The 14,091-nt window shown below is 64.5% G+C and overlaps 2 protein-coding genes across 4 annotated transcripts in view; both read right to left on the minus strand.

The window, feature by feature from the left end:
- Positions 1-180: 180 nt before the first annotated feature.
- On the minus strand, positions 181-8,011 carry SORBS3 (sorbin and SH3 domain containing 3). The gene is given in 21 exon segments (XM_050325712.1): positions 181-564; positions 655-761; positions 847-926; positions 1,013-1,161; positions 1,164-1,416; positions 1,502-1,627; positions 1,713-1,827; positions 1,958-2,004; positions 2,092-2,171; positions 2,260-2,384; positions 3,403-3,458; positions 4,064-4,150; positions 4,257-4,292; positions 4,372-4,456; positions 4,532-4,646; positions 4,728-4,791; positions 4,865-5,088; positions 5,189-5,276; positions 5,382-5,531; positions 6,588-6,697; positions 7,575-8,011. Coding segments are annotated over 21 exon segments (2,478 nt in total). The 5' UTR covers positions 7,894-8,011; the 3' UTR covers positions 181-502.
- Positions 8,012-12,157: 4,146 nt separating this feature from the next.
- PPP3CC (protein phosphatase 3 catalytic subunit gamma) overlaps positions 12,158-14,091 on the minus strand; it is a 28,677-nt gene continuing 26,743 nt past the window's right edge. For 2 of the 3 annotated variants that reach the window (XM_050325716.1, XM_050325715.1), the window contains one exon: positions 12,158-12,596. In XM_050325716.1, the coding sequence (XP_050181673.1) occupies positions 12,421-12,596 (176 nt within the window). In that variant the 3' untranslated portion in view covers positions 12,158-12,420. Of the gene's footprint in view, positions 12,597-14,050; positions 14,081-14,091 lie in introns of all 3 variants that reach the window. The other variant, XM_050325714.1, reaches the window with a different exon arrangement.

Here is a 14,091-nt window from a genome sequence, read left to right on the forward strand (position 1 = left end):
GGGCCGGGCCGGGGCGGGCTGCGGGCACGGCCCCCCCACCCCGACGGGGAGCACGGCGGCGGCTGGTCCCGCCCCGGCACCGCCCGTGGGCGTGGGGGGATCCCCGCGGCCCCACGCGGCGTCCTGCGGGACCCTCCGCCCCGCCGCCTCCCCCCCCGAATCCCCGGCAACCCCGGACTCGGGCTGAGCTGAGCTTTAATGACGGACAAGAAGCAAAGGCGACTCCCGGACGCGGACCCACAGCCCGGGTCGCGGCCGTCATGGTCAGGCCCGGCACCGGCGGACCCCCGGGGCGACCCCCGGGGCGGCGGGCACCGGGCAGCGGTGAGGAGGGGGCGTGTTAAGGCACTGGGGTGGGGGAGACCCCCCGCGCCGGGGGGGGATTTGTCCCTGTTAGAGGCAGCCCCATAGGGGCGGGAGGGAGCTGGAGGCACTTCATCCCCCGTGGAGGGGACACGGCGCGGCCGAGGCGGGGCAGCCCCACCCCGCGCGTCCCCGCGGGTCACACCGGCGCCACGTAATTCCCGGGGAAAGTGCCGAATTTCTGCGTCCTCCTGGACACGCCTGCGGGGGAAAAAAAGGCACGGGGAGGCGGTGAGGGGTCGCGGCGGCGCCTTGTCCCCGTCCCGGCCCCCCATCCCGGTGGGCACGCACCCACGAACCAGCCGTCGTCGCACTGCTGCATGACGTCCACGCGGTCCCCCTCCAGCAGCTCCAGCTCGTCGGCGTTCTGGGGCCGGTACTGGTAGAGCGCCCGGTACCTGCGAGACACAGCGTGGCCAGAGCCCACCCCCAGACACGGGGTGGGGACACGGCACGGAGGGGGACGCTCCTGCCCCTACTTACGGGGTCCACCGGATTTCGGAGCCGTTGTAGGATGGGGCGGGCTCGGGGCGGGCGCCGGTGGGTGCCCCCGGGGTGGCACGCTGTGGAGGGAGAGAGAGGGTGGGGTGCAGCGTTCGGGGCATCACCCAGGGCGGGGGGCACGATGCCAGGGCAGGGGAGCACTCACCTGCTCGGGGGCCCAGGCTGGACGCCGGGGATTCTGGGGGTGGGCGGCCGCAGGCTGGGGGGGGCTGGCAGAGGCCAGCGAGGGGCTGGGGGTGCCAGCGTGGGGCAGCTTTGGGGAGGGGGGGAAAGCGACGCCGAGGTGCCCCCCGGGACCCCAGGACGCCGCTCTGCCGCCCAGGGGGAGCCGGTGGGGTTCTGGGGGGCGCGGGGAGCGGGCGAGCGCTGCAGGGATGGGGACATGGTGGGGCTGGGTGAGGCAGGGATGTCCTCGGCGGTGGCCTTGACCCGCGGCTCCTTCAGCACCTGGACGTAGGTGGTGGGGAAGATGCCCTGGCGGCTGGTGCCCGAGATCCGCCCCTCGTACCAGTTCTCATCCACCCGCCGCACCAGGCAGATCCGCTCGCCCTGCCGCGGGGAGGAGAGGGTTGGGTCAGCGTGGGATGGCTCAGAAACGGCCCAGGAGCAGCACGGGGGGAGGCACAGCGGGCACCTTGCGGAAGGAGAGCTCCACATGCAGCTCCCCTCGGAAGTTGTAGAGCGCCAGCGCCTCGCCGTGCTCCAGCACCTGGATGGTGGGCGCCTTGATGGGCTTGGGCACCTCCGTGGGGGGCAGGATCTGGGTGGGACACAGGGGTGAGGGGGGCAGTGCCAGGCGCCCCCAGCCCCGCTGCTGCCCCCTCTTCCCCCCACCCTCGGCTCACCTCCACGTAGTTGGAGGGGAAGATGCCCACACGGCCGTGGTGCTCGCCCTCCAGCCAGTTCCTGTCCACCTCCTTGTGGATGTAGACGATGTCCCCCTTCTGCAGCGTCAGCTCCCTGCAGGGGACAGTGCTCACACCTGTCTGGGGGGCACTGACCCCATCCCCAGCCCAGCTGGCAGGGCCACCCCATGTCCTGTGGTTTGGGGGGGACCCCAGGTGTGACCCCCAGCATCACTGGAGCTTACTTGGGAGACTCAGCTTGGAAGTTGAACTTGAGGCGAGCAGCTTTCATCTAGGGACGGAGAGGAGCAGTTAAAGGGACATGCCCCCATCCCAGCCATCCCAAACCCCACAGGGGATGGGCCTATCCCAGCCTCACCTTCTTCTCCTCCCTCCTGACGGTCTCAGTGGGATCTCCCATGTCAGGCAGGCTGGGGAGGGTCCCTGGCCTGAGGGTGTCTGCAAAGAGCAGGGATGTCACCAGATGGTGGGGGCATGGGGTGCCCCACAGCTCAGGGAGGGTCTGGGGGGGCTCAGAGGGGCTCACCTCTGCCAGGGGCTGCACGGCTCGGGTTGCTGGCCAGCCCCAGGACACCCCGCTCCATGCGGGGGCTGGCAGGGGAGCGCTGGGTGACGGGGGGGCTCTGCAGCCGGGGGGGTGACAGGGGGCTCCTGTGGGGTCACAGTGGCTCAGGGCTCACATCCATCCCTGCTGCCAAGAACCCTCCCTGCCCCAACCCTGCTGGCCTTGGCGGGGGCAGGACCCCTGGGTTGCATGGACCAGGGTGCCAGGGTACCCCAGGATCCCTGAGCTCCACGGACCAGAACCCCTGGGTACCCCAGTACCAGGACTCTGGGGTCTCCCAGGACCAGGACACTGGGCTGTCCTGGGTGCATCCCTCCAGGATCCCATCCCAGAGGCAGCCAAGCGGGACAGGTCCAAAGTTTTCCGGCAGAGCCAGCGGCACGTCCCTGCTGGTGCCGAGCAGGAAGCGCGGAGCAGGCGAGTGCCGGGGAGGGCGGCCTGGCTAATGGATAACCCGCTGCGGGGGGCACTTAAAGAGTCCCAGATGCCCCCCCAGGCCAGAGGAGGGGTTGGCGAGCAGGCAGGCATCCCCCCTGTGCGCCCCTGGGGGTTACAGCAGGTCCTACAAGAAGCGGAGCTGCTGTTTGTTTGTTTTCCTCCTGCTGCCAGGGCAGAGACATGTCCGTGGGGACGCCCCCGGGATGCCCCGGCACATCTCAGGGTACCGACCCCACCCGAGGGTGCCACGGCACCTGATGGCACGGCTGTCCCCTCCCTGTGCCCGTGGGGACACGGCGGTGGGAACCCAGCCGCTGTCACCTCCCCTGGGACGGAGCCAAGCGCCGGGACACGGCGTCCCGGGGACGGGGGAAAGGGTCAGCCCCGCTCCGGCCCCGTCCCACCCACCGGGCAGCCGGCCCGGCGCCGGGGCCCCCACCCGTGCCGGGGTGTGGGGGGGACGAGGGGGCCCGCGCTGCCACGGGGGGTCTGTGGGGAATCCACAGGAATCCCAAGGGGGGGATGTCTGGAAGCTCCCGCCCCGCCGCGACGCTGGAGGGACAGCCCGCTTGCCACCCCCGGAGCGGGGTCCTGCCCCCCACCTCCAGCGGGGTGCGGGCAGTGGGATTTGGGGGTCCGGGGCGCGGGAGCAGCCGCGGAACTCACCGAGCAGCCGGGGAGGCCGGAGCAGGGGAGCGAGCGGTGGGAGCAGCCGCCGGGCTCTGCCGGGAGGAGCGGGAGGGGGTGGGAGAGAAAAATTAATCATCCAGGAGGCCGAGTCTCGGCGGGAAGCGAAGGAGTCCAGCCCGGCTGCGCCAATAACCGCCGGACAGACGGACGGGCTGGGTCCTAGAGCCCCACGGCCGCGGTTCAGGGCCGCCAAGGAGCAGCCCGTGGGCCCAGATGTGCACGGAGCCGGGCACAGAGGGCACCGAGTCGTGCATGCATCCAGATGTGCGTGCCTTCATCCAGAGGTGCAGGCACCCAGCCATACCCACACCCAGCTGTGCACTCATGCAGTCGTGCAGGGGTGGGCCCAGCCACGCGTGCATCCAGATGTGCACGGATCCAGCCATACACACCCCGTGCATGCATCCAGATGTGCAGGAATGCGGCTGTGCACTCGCCCAACCATGCAGGCGTCCAGATGTGCACACCCAGCCCTGCGTCCCACCACGTGCATGCTCCAGCCTTGCACAGGGGCTGTGCCCACAGTTGGATGTGCCCACAGCTGGATGTGCCCACAGCTGGATGTGCCCACAGCTGGATGCACACACCCCCCATCAGCCCTGCAGGGGGGGAACAAGGAGCAGCTGACAGGAGGTACCTGGCAGGGGGTCCGGCGTGTCTCCATGTTCCTCATGTCCTTGTCCAGCTCCTCGCTGAGCTGCTCCAGCTCCTGCTCCAGCAGCACCTGCGTGGGCAGGGTGGGGCTGTGGCGGTCCAGGCTGGCACTGCCCATGGTCACCAGGATATCCCTGTGGCCACCCCCAGCCCCCTGCCCGCCACCACCACCTTACCTCGATGGACTGAGCCTGCCGTGCCGCTGCCGGGGGCTGGAAAGGGCAAGGGGCCAGTTAGGTGAGTGCCCACCATGGTGCCCACCAAAATCCCTCCCTGCCAGGACCTCCCTACCTGCTCCAGCGGCGAGAATTTCCCCGGCTCGTAGTCGAAGATGCTGCCGGGCTCCGCGATGGCACCGGGGTCACCCCAGCGTGTCCTGAGGGGAGGTGGAGGGGCTCAGCCCTCGCAGCCCCCCACCCTGCAGGTACCCCCCTCCCTGTGCCACACTCACCAGCCCATCCCATTGGGCATCCCGGGGGGCTCAGCCGGTGCCGAGCCCCTCCTGCGCGGTTTGGGGGGCGACGGGGGCGCCGTGGCGGGGCAGGGGTGGGTGTCCCAGTCGGGCTCTGGGGACGCAGGAGGTGAGCAGGGTGCCAGGCCATGCCAGGCCATGCCAGGCCATGCCGCGCCTGCCCACCCGGGCTCACCTGGCAGCTTGCGGTGGATCTGCCGGAACATGCTGCGGTACCAGTCCCGGGGGCTGTCAACGCTCTGCGGGGACACGTTGTGGGTTGGTGAGGGGACAGGGCAGGGGGTGGTAGCCCAGCCCTGCACCCCAACTCACTGAGCGGGAGGCGATGGGCATGCCCGTCTCGTCCACGGGCCCGATGCCGTCGTACTTCACCCAGCGCCGCTCCCGCCGCTTGCTGTCCTTGGTCCAGGTGGCCGACCAGCCCGGGGGGCACGGGCGGGTGGGGGTAGCCCTGGGGATGGGTGTGGGGCCGGCAGGCGCTGGGGTGTTGGGGGCTTTCGCCTCCTTGGCTGGCCAGGTCTGGTACCACTCATTCACTGGGGACAAGGTGGGCATTGCTCAGGGGGACATCACTCAGGGGCATCCCTCGGGTGTGGGAGGCCTTGGGGGTGTCCCCAGGAGCGCTCAGGGCCCTACCTGAGCTCTTGGGTTCTGAGCTCGTGGGCTCCGGGTCGTGGAAGTGGAAGTTGAGGGTGTTGGAGCCGCGGTGGCGGATGATGGGCACCTGCGGCACAAGGAGGGGCTGGGGTGGGGGGGGTTGAAGGGAGGGAAGGAGGGGGTGCAGCCCCCCCAAAATGCCCCGCATGCAGCAACCCCCAGCCCCACTCACCCGTGTCAGCGTGTGCTGGGGGGGCATCTGCAGGGGCGGGTGGAAGGAGGGGACGTCCTGGACACCCAGAGCCTGGTCGGGGTCCGAGGGCGGGAGCCGACCTGCCATGGCCAGGGGGTGCTGGGGTGGTGCCCCAGGGCTGCCTGTGTCCTGTGGGGAAAGTGTTTTTGCTCAGTAGGGTGACAACAGCGGTGGCACCGTCCCCAGCTCTGGGAGTTTCACAGTGCCGTGGGAAGCAGCAGTTCCCGGTTGGAACCAGCCCTGGCAGGGCTTCCCAACGTGTTCTCCATGCGGATCCAGACCCCCCCAACCCGCCCTCCACCCCTGTCCCCACCCCGGCTCTGCAGGGATGGATCCGGCCCCGCTTTCTCTTCGTGGAGAACACGCCCGGAGCGGGTCGGGGCGATGGCTGTGCCGTGTTCCCATCACCTTGGCATCCCGGCGCGGTGCCCTCCCGCCCGGGCACGTGGCGGCAGCAGCGTCGCCCGCCCGGGAGAGCTGCCAGGGCCGGCAAACACGACAGGGCAGAAATATTTCCCCCGCCCTGCAGCGCAAACAGGGAGGGAGAGGGGACCGAGAGGGACGAGGCGTCGGGAACGCGCGGCCGGGCCCCGGCACCGCCCGCCGGGAGGGCAGCGCCGTGACTCACCACGGTGTGGGGGCCGGCTGGGGGGGCCGGGACCCCCGGAGCGGCTCCCGGCACCGGGATGGCTCCAGGGGCGAGCGCAGCCCCGGGACGGGACGGGAAGGGGACACCTGTGTCCTGCCTCGTCCCCATGTGAGTCATCCCCCAGCGCTCACAGGTGCCCATCACGGCCAGACCCCCCTCAAACAGCCTGGGGGGCTGCCGAGGGGAGGGGTGCCAACCCATCACGGTGCCCTGTGCGTGTGGGACCCCCAAATCGGGCTGGGGACCCCTCAGGTCCTTGCTCCCCACACCGCCGGTGTCCTCGCAGCCCCAAGGGTATAATTCATGTTAATCACCCACCCCGGGAGGGGGGGAAACTGAGGTGCTGGGAATGATGTGCCCCAGGGGACAGAAAGTGGGGTGCAGACTTCCACCCCCCCCCAGGGCACCCCAACAACCTCCACCCCGTTCCCAGCGCAGCACCCACACGGGGCTCGTCCCCATCCTGCCCCAAAACCTGTCCCCGGGGGTCCCCTCCGGGCACCCCCTCCTCGCCGGCCCCCCCTGCCAGCTCTTACCTCCTGGGTGGTGCCGGCGGGGACCCCCGGGGAGCGCCGGGGTTTTGGGGAGCCCTGGGGCGAGCGGGACGGAGCTGCGAGCGGCAGGGAAGAGAAATCCACGGCACGGACTTTGCCGGGAGAAGGAGTGGGGTGAGGAGGGGAGGGGTTGCTCAGCGCATCGCGAGGGGCTGGCAGGGAGAAATCCCCCCGAGAGCATCCCCCGGGTGGGTCAGGAGCCACCGTCCTCCCCGGCGCTGGGTCCCCGTGTGCCCCGGCCCCCCCTGGGGTTCGCTGCTCCGTCCCCCCCGAGCGGGGCCGGCCCATTCAGAGTTTCCAGTGACATTTCCAGGGATGGGATCCAGGGAACGGAGCCAGGAGGCTGAACTCATCCCACGCCCCGCGCACGCGTTCCCGAACACCCGGCCCCCCGCTTACGAAACGGGGGCGAGCCCGGCGCCGCCAGCCCCCCGCCGAGAGGGAGACGGGAACTGGGGGGGATTTCTGGGAGAGGACGGGGAGGGAGGTGCTGGGTGGAGGTCAGGACTGAGATTTATGTGCTCCCGTGGCCCCCCCTCAAAGCCCCCCAGTGAGAGCAGAGCCCCCATCCCCATTGTCACCCCCTGGGTGACCATCCCCTCCAGATGGCTCTGGGCACTGGGGACCCCCATGTAGCACTCCCATGCCCTGCTCTGTGGGTGCCCTGTATCCCCAGTCACCCTCTGAGATCTGGGGGGGAGTTTTGGGAGAGGACGGGGAGGGAAGTGCTGGCTGGAGGTCAGGACAGAGGTGAGGAGTGGGGTCTGTGCTCCTGTGGCTTCCCCCAGTCCCCGGGATGGGGGATATGGTGGGAACAGAACCCCCATGCCCACTGCCTCCGCTTTTCCCACGGGTGTTCCTCCACCCCTGAGGAATCTGGGGAGCCCCGTGTAACACCCCCGTGCCCTGCTCTGTGGGTGTCCCACACCCCACTCACCCCCTCCGGCGGCGCCCGCACCCACCACTCACCCTCTGGCCACTTCCTGCTCCCCCAGAACTGCTGACACCCCCGAAATGGGGCCGCCCCGGCCCTTCCTCTGTCCCGTGAGGTCCCACGTGAGCTCCCGGGGGGATGGTGGCTTCGCTGCCACCCCTCGGTCCCCACCAAACCACCCGTCCCCTGCCGCTGGGAGTGAGGGGGACGATGGCAGGAGCCTTGCCTGGCTGCGATGCTGCTCCCAGGGGACACGGGGGACAGCAGGGACACAGGGGACACGGGACAGGGGTGAATGTCCTCCCCACCGCCACAGCCCTGGGGGGCACAGCTCCCACCGCAATGCCATGGCATCGGGGCAGCTCCCTGGTGCCAGCTGGGGACACCGCGGGGAGGACGCAGGTTGGGGACAGGGGCTGATCCCGCTGGAAAAACTCGGGGTGACAAGGGCAGGGAGGGCAGCAGGGCTGGGGCGAAGCCAGGGGCACCCACGGGGAGGGTTAAACCCCGCGAGGGGATCCCAGAGCCCATCGCTGCTGCCGAGGGGGTCACCATCCCCCCCCACGTCACCTCCAGGTCCCCTCCAGCCCCATCAAGTGACATCTCCGGAGGTCACAGCACCCGCTGGCGATGGGAGCGGCCCCCCGGCCGCCGCAGCCCACCCTGGGGTGCCCACCACCCCCGTCCGAGCCCCGGCTCACCTCCTCGTCCCCGTGCCCGGCGAGGAGCCTCCAGCGCCGGCGCTGCCTCGGTCCCTCCCTCCCCGCGGCTCCAGCACCAGCCTCCGCTCGCAGATAAATATTTAACGCGCGGCCCGGGCCGGGATTAACAAAGGGCGAGTGTTTCCTGTTTGCTCAGCGCGGCGATGCCAGCCGGGAGCGCTCGGCCGGCCCGGGGGATGCTCCCGGGGATGCTCCCCGTGCTCAGGGATGGGCTGGGCGGCGGCCGGAGCCCCCCCCGGTGCCGAGCCCGCGGTCTGGGGGCGATGCCGGGTGTGGGGCAGGGTGCCGGTGGGCCCCCCAGGTTCGGTGGGAACACCCAGGAAAAGGGTGGGAGAGCCGGAGCATCCTCTCCCGGTCACGCCCTGGATGCATCCGGAGGCTGGGGAGCGGGAATGCCGTCAGGAGAACAGGTGGGGAATTGGGAGCACGTGGCGAGCCGGGCTCGAGGCTGAATTCCCGCCGGGAAAACGAGCTGTGGTGGTTGGTGTGATGCACTGGAGTCCTCCACAGCTGGTCCTGATTATCGTGGGAGAGGGATGGATCCCACGTGTGGCAGCCACAGCCGGGAGCCACATCAGCTTCCCAGCCAGGGAGGGAGCTGGGATGGCCCCAGGAGCCACCTCCTGCCCTGGGCACACGATGGGGATGCCCAGGCAGGGGCCAGCCCGGTGTGGGAGCCCTGACCCATCCGGATGGATCCCAGAGCCCAGGGCTGCTCCCTGAAATCCCTGGGTGTGGAGGGAGCACCTCCCCAAAGCGAGGAGGAAGGAGCCTGGTGTGAAACAAGAGCTGGCACATGCCCTCCTCTTCCTCCTGGCAGTGGCAGGAGGGTTATTTACCCAGGGAAGGACGAGGAGCTGGAGCTGAGAGCTCTCCAAACCCACCCTGGAGCCGCCACTCCGCGTATGCCGACGTGCCAGAGGCTGGGAGACGCCGTCTGGGCACTGCCCCAACCCCGCAGAGGCTGGAAAAGCCCCCAAATGCTTCCTCCTGGAAGCACCCACGGGGTGCTCAGCACCCCCCAGGAGAAACCCCCCCCCCCCCCAAAAAAAACCCACAGTGGAGCCCAGTGACTGTGTCAATTTTTATCTTTTTTTTTCTTTTTTTTTTCCTCCTTAAAGATGACTCCGATTTACATCGAGACAGTTCTAACAAATTCATTCCTTGTTTCACAAAAAAAAAAAAATTATATTAAATAATTTCTGCCAATAAATAACATTTTCACCATTTTTTTTCTCCTTTAAACAGAACTAAAAAAAAAATAAAATAAAATAAAAGCAAGAAATAAAAATAGAAATTAAAAAGGAGGCAGTCTCCAGGCAACGGGCGCATGATCCTTCAGCAGCGAGAACCCCAAAATCACCATCACTGCACCCCCTGTGGGGCTTCAGGTCCTCCCTGGCCGAGGTTGGTGGGATCTGCATCCCAGCCCAGCTCACCTGGCCAGGTGGGAATCTGTGCCCGAGGCAGCCAGAGAGGTTCTCCCAATCCCAAAAGTAAAATTAAGCCTGAACTCAACCCACCACCCGCCCCGTTGCCGACTCCCCTCCTTGGACATGCACCTTGCTAGAACATGCAAAAAAACCCAGGCTGTGGGGACGTGGGGGCTTCCCTGGATTGGGGGCTCCCCCAAGGCCGGTGGGCTTCCCAGAATCCCGGTTGTCCAAGCTCCAGGTGGCAGCCGGGGAGGGGAAGGGACAGGTGGGAGCTCTGAAATGAGGGGTCTTGGGACGTGCACAGCTCTGAAGGGCTAGGCTAAGGGTTGGAAAGGGAGGAGGAAAAGGGGAATTTAGGGGGTTGTTTTTTGGTTTGCCATGATGGGGGATTCAGGGCAGGGAATTCTGCTCCGAGGTTGTCATCACGCTCTTCCCCAAAAGAGGGGAGGGAGGATCTCGGTGCAGGGGCAAGGAAAGCTCTGCGTTCCCATCGGGATGCCAGCACGGACAGGGGTCATCAACTGAGGGGGTAATTAGCACCCAGAGCCCCATCGCTGCTCCTCACCCCCTCAGGAACTGGTTTAAAGGGAAGACGGGACCTGGAAGTGTGGCATTCACATTGTGCCAGCTGCCACACGGCTCCTGGGACAGGGAGGGGAACATCCAGCCCTTGGCCACCTTCTGCGGGGCCAGGACACTGGGAAGCTGCAGCCCCACAAGCCCCAGGGATGGAGGGGTGGCTCTGGATCCCCCAATCCACAAAGCACAGGGTCCACAGGGATTTTGGGGAGGGGGAACTGGTGATGCCAGAGCAGGAGAAGAGGGTTGGGGGACAAACTGCCAGCAAAGCAAACCCCCCCTCCGCCATCGGGCCCTGCTGGTTTCCCCTTCCCTGTGCAGGGAGGAGGTGCCAGGCCCGCGGTCCCGCGGCTCCCATCCCAAAAATCTCCCGACTAAAACCTGCTGCTTGGGTGAGATCCCAGCCTGGGTCAGCACAACACGCCCGAACATGCACGGGCAGCACCGGGCACGGTCCGTGCTCTCGGATACCACACACGGGGCTCACGGCGATCAAAGGAGGCCCTTAAAGAACAAAGAATACTCACAGACAAAGGCAATTTGGCCCCAGGCCTCGGACGGGGTTGGGGGGGGGGAGGGAAGCTCGCTCCAAACACCTCTCTCGCACTTTTTGCAAAGCGGTGGGCGTAAAAAAAAACAGGGCGGGGGGAAAAAGAGGGAAAAGTGGAGGCATGTGACTTGTGGAAACCCAGTGGTTCGCTCACAGAATCCTAAGGAGCCGCTGTGGAATTAAGGGAGGCGTGATCCTAAGACAGCCTGAAAGCTTCCTGCAAAGTTGCTGTTTTCCTCTGGCGTTGGAATCACAAAGGGGAGACAGCAAGATCCAGAGAAAGTGTTGGCAAAGGTCCCTTGGGAGAGGCTCGAGCATGGGAAAAGGTGGGAAAGAAGGGAAAGCTGGCCAGGGGTTTGCTTCCTTGGCTCCGGGCAACAGACACGGCTGACGAGAATCTCACAAAATCCCTTATCCCAAATTCTTTTCCAGCTGCTGGGAAAAGGCTGAGGTGCCCATGGCTCCTTTGGAGTCAGAGGAATAGCCACTGGCTAACAGTGGGTGATGCCCCAAGTCAACCACAGTGAGTGGAAGACCCCCCCAAAACACACCCTGGGGGGACAGGGAGGTGACACTGAGGGTGCCCCACCCCAAACTGACCACAGGGACCCATTCCAGAGCCGGGAACAGGCAATGTGCCATGGGCTCAGCAGCATGTGATAGTGGGACAACAGGGGGTCTGCTATTCCCCAGGTTATAAATCACCCCCTTTTCCTTTAAAATTCAGGCCTGGCAGCTTTCCCACAGATCACCAGACAGCAGAGATAATTCCTCTGCTCTGAATCAGAGCGATTCCCAAGGGAATTCTGCTGCACGGGCAGCAAAGTGGCTGCTCCGAGTTGGAACAAGCCGCAACAAGGGGCAGCGCTTCCCCCACCTGCCCTCCCCTAATTTTTGTTTGGGATTCCACCGGAATAAAGCTGAATTCCTGAAGGAAAAGGTGCCATGATTGGTTTTAACACCCTGGAGTCCTTCAGAGCTAATCCTGGCTGTCACCTTGGAATAAGGATGGATCAACAACGTGCCTTCCAGGGAACCGGTTGCTAAAGCAGCAGCTGCAGGTAGGCAAGGACTTGAAAACAACAGGAAAATCTGAGAAGAAAACAGGTGTGAAAAGGAAAAACCAACCCAACCCTGTCCTGAAGGGAAGGACCTGCTTTGCAAAGCTCAGGCCAGCTCCGAATCGTCCCAAAGCCAACGACCCAAGTTGCCTGGTTTGACTGATTTTTTTTTCGTTTCTTTTAATCCCTCGCCCCTCCACAGAGGTTTGGCCTCTCGGGGAGGGCAGCCGGACAGCACAACATTCCCGGGATGCACTAGCAGTTGGATTGGTTTCTAAATTTAAAAAAAAAAAAAAAAAAAAGATGGACTCCTTTTATATATATTGAACATAAATTAAAAAAAAAAAAAAAATAATAATTACAAAAATGGTCGCCCTTCCTTTACAGAACGGATGCGAACTGGACTTATGGACGTGCCTCCGGGTGACGTTGGTTTCAACCCCCCCTCGCCCCCAGCCCACCCCCGATAATAAATAAATAAAATTCATTAAGTTTTGGATCCTTTAGCGGTGCAGGTTCGGGCGCTCGCAGCGTTACTGGGACTTCTTCCCCGTGCCGTTCTTGTCCGCAGAGTTCGAGGTTACCAAGTTCACGGGCCCGTCCGAGTGCAGCGAATCCTTGCGCGGCGGCATCCGCTCGTTGATCCGGTCCAGCCCCCGCGCCTCCTCGAAGCTGCGGATCTTGTGCTGCGGGGAGAACCCGCGGATGGCTGCGGGAACAAGGGAGCAGGAAGGGGAGGGGGGTGTTAGTGCCGGCCCGGGGGGATTCGCGGCGAGGAGCCCTCTGAGCAACACGGCAGACACGAACGGGACAGTCAGCGGGACAGAGAGCGCCCGTCTGGATGCAGCGCCTGGCTGGATTTGGGATCCACGGGGATGTTTTTGGGGGGTTGGGGGTGGTGGTTTTGGGATTTGGTGGGTTTGGAATTTGCTGGTGGTGCGGGCGGGAATCACAGCAGTGAAGTTTGGGATTCAACTGCAACGACTCGCTCCGCTCCCTCAGAGCTTCTCTTTTCCATGGAATTATGGAGTGGTTTGGGTCAGGAGGGACCTTAAAATCATCCAGTTCCACAGGCAGGGGCACCTTCCACTAGCCCAGGTTGCTCCAACCTGGCCTTGGACGCTCCCAGGGATGGGGCAGCCACAGCTCCTCTGGGAATTCCATCCCAGCCCCTCCCCACCCTCACGGGGAAGAATTCCTTCCCAACATCCCACCTGCCCTTTTTTAATCCAGCAGCAGGAACCTGAAGAACCAGACAAGTGCTCGCTGTCCCCAAAGAGTGAAATCTCAGGAAAAGTTCCAAGCTGAACAACACGACACTAAAAAATAATGACACTAAAAATAAAAAAAAAGCCAAACCAAACCGACAGAACAAAGACACCACCACAAGGCTCTGAACTCCAACACAAACCACACACTGCAACACCAGGAGAGGGAACAGCTAATCCTTGGATCACAAAGGCAGAGCTCTTGCATGACCAGGAGACACACGGGCAGTTTTGGGAGGGATGGATCCCCCCCTGAGGGCTTTCACGTCCCTGTTCCATCACTGCGAGGCCGAGCACGTCCGTGATGATCTGGACCAAATGTGAAACTTCTTTGTGTTACACGTAATTTAAGGAAAAAGGGGGCTGTGCCAAATCTTTTCCAAGGACTTGGCTGCATTACAAACAACTTCCCTTGGTAAGCAAAGTCTCCACAGAGCTGTGTGGCCCCCATTCAGAATCAAGGAAAAAATCCTCGGGGATCTGCCATTTCTACACTCCACAGGGAGAAACCTGCTCTCCACCTCAGCACAGAAGGCAGGGGTTACATCAGCACCACAAAATCCTCTGTTTCCTAAGGATTTTGGCCATGCTGGCAGCCTGGAGTCCCCCAGGAGATCAGATTGCAGGACCCCAACCACCAGAGCACAAAACCGCCCTGGCGACCCTCCAAAGAAAGGGGTTTCACTGAGCAACACCCTCACTGAGGCTCAAACAGCCTCGAACCAAACCACTGAGGGTTTGTTTTGGTTTTTTTGCTCCCCAGTAGGGCCTCGTCCTTCCCCCACTTCTGGTGATGCAAGAGTAAAAAGCTTCTGTAGGGCTGATAAAGCTCTTTAGGGTCAGCGCACGCACACACGGAGATGGTTTGGGGTCTCTCGCCGGGTTCTAGCCATACCTTCCCGTGCCTCTACCGCTTCTACTGTGGCTGCAATACAG

This window comes from Myiozetetes cayanensis, unplaced genomic scaffold (genome assembly GCF_022539395.1).
Source record: "Myiozetetes cayanensis isolate MyiCay16 unplaced genomic scaffold, myiCay2020 scf30, whole genome shotgun sequence".
Classification (NCBI taxonomy): Eukaryota; Metazoa; Chordata; class Aves; order Passeriformes; family Tyrannidae; genus Myiozetetes; species Myiozetetes cayanensis.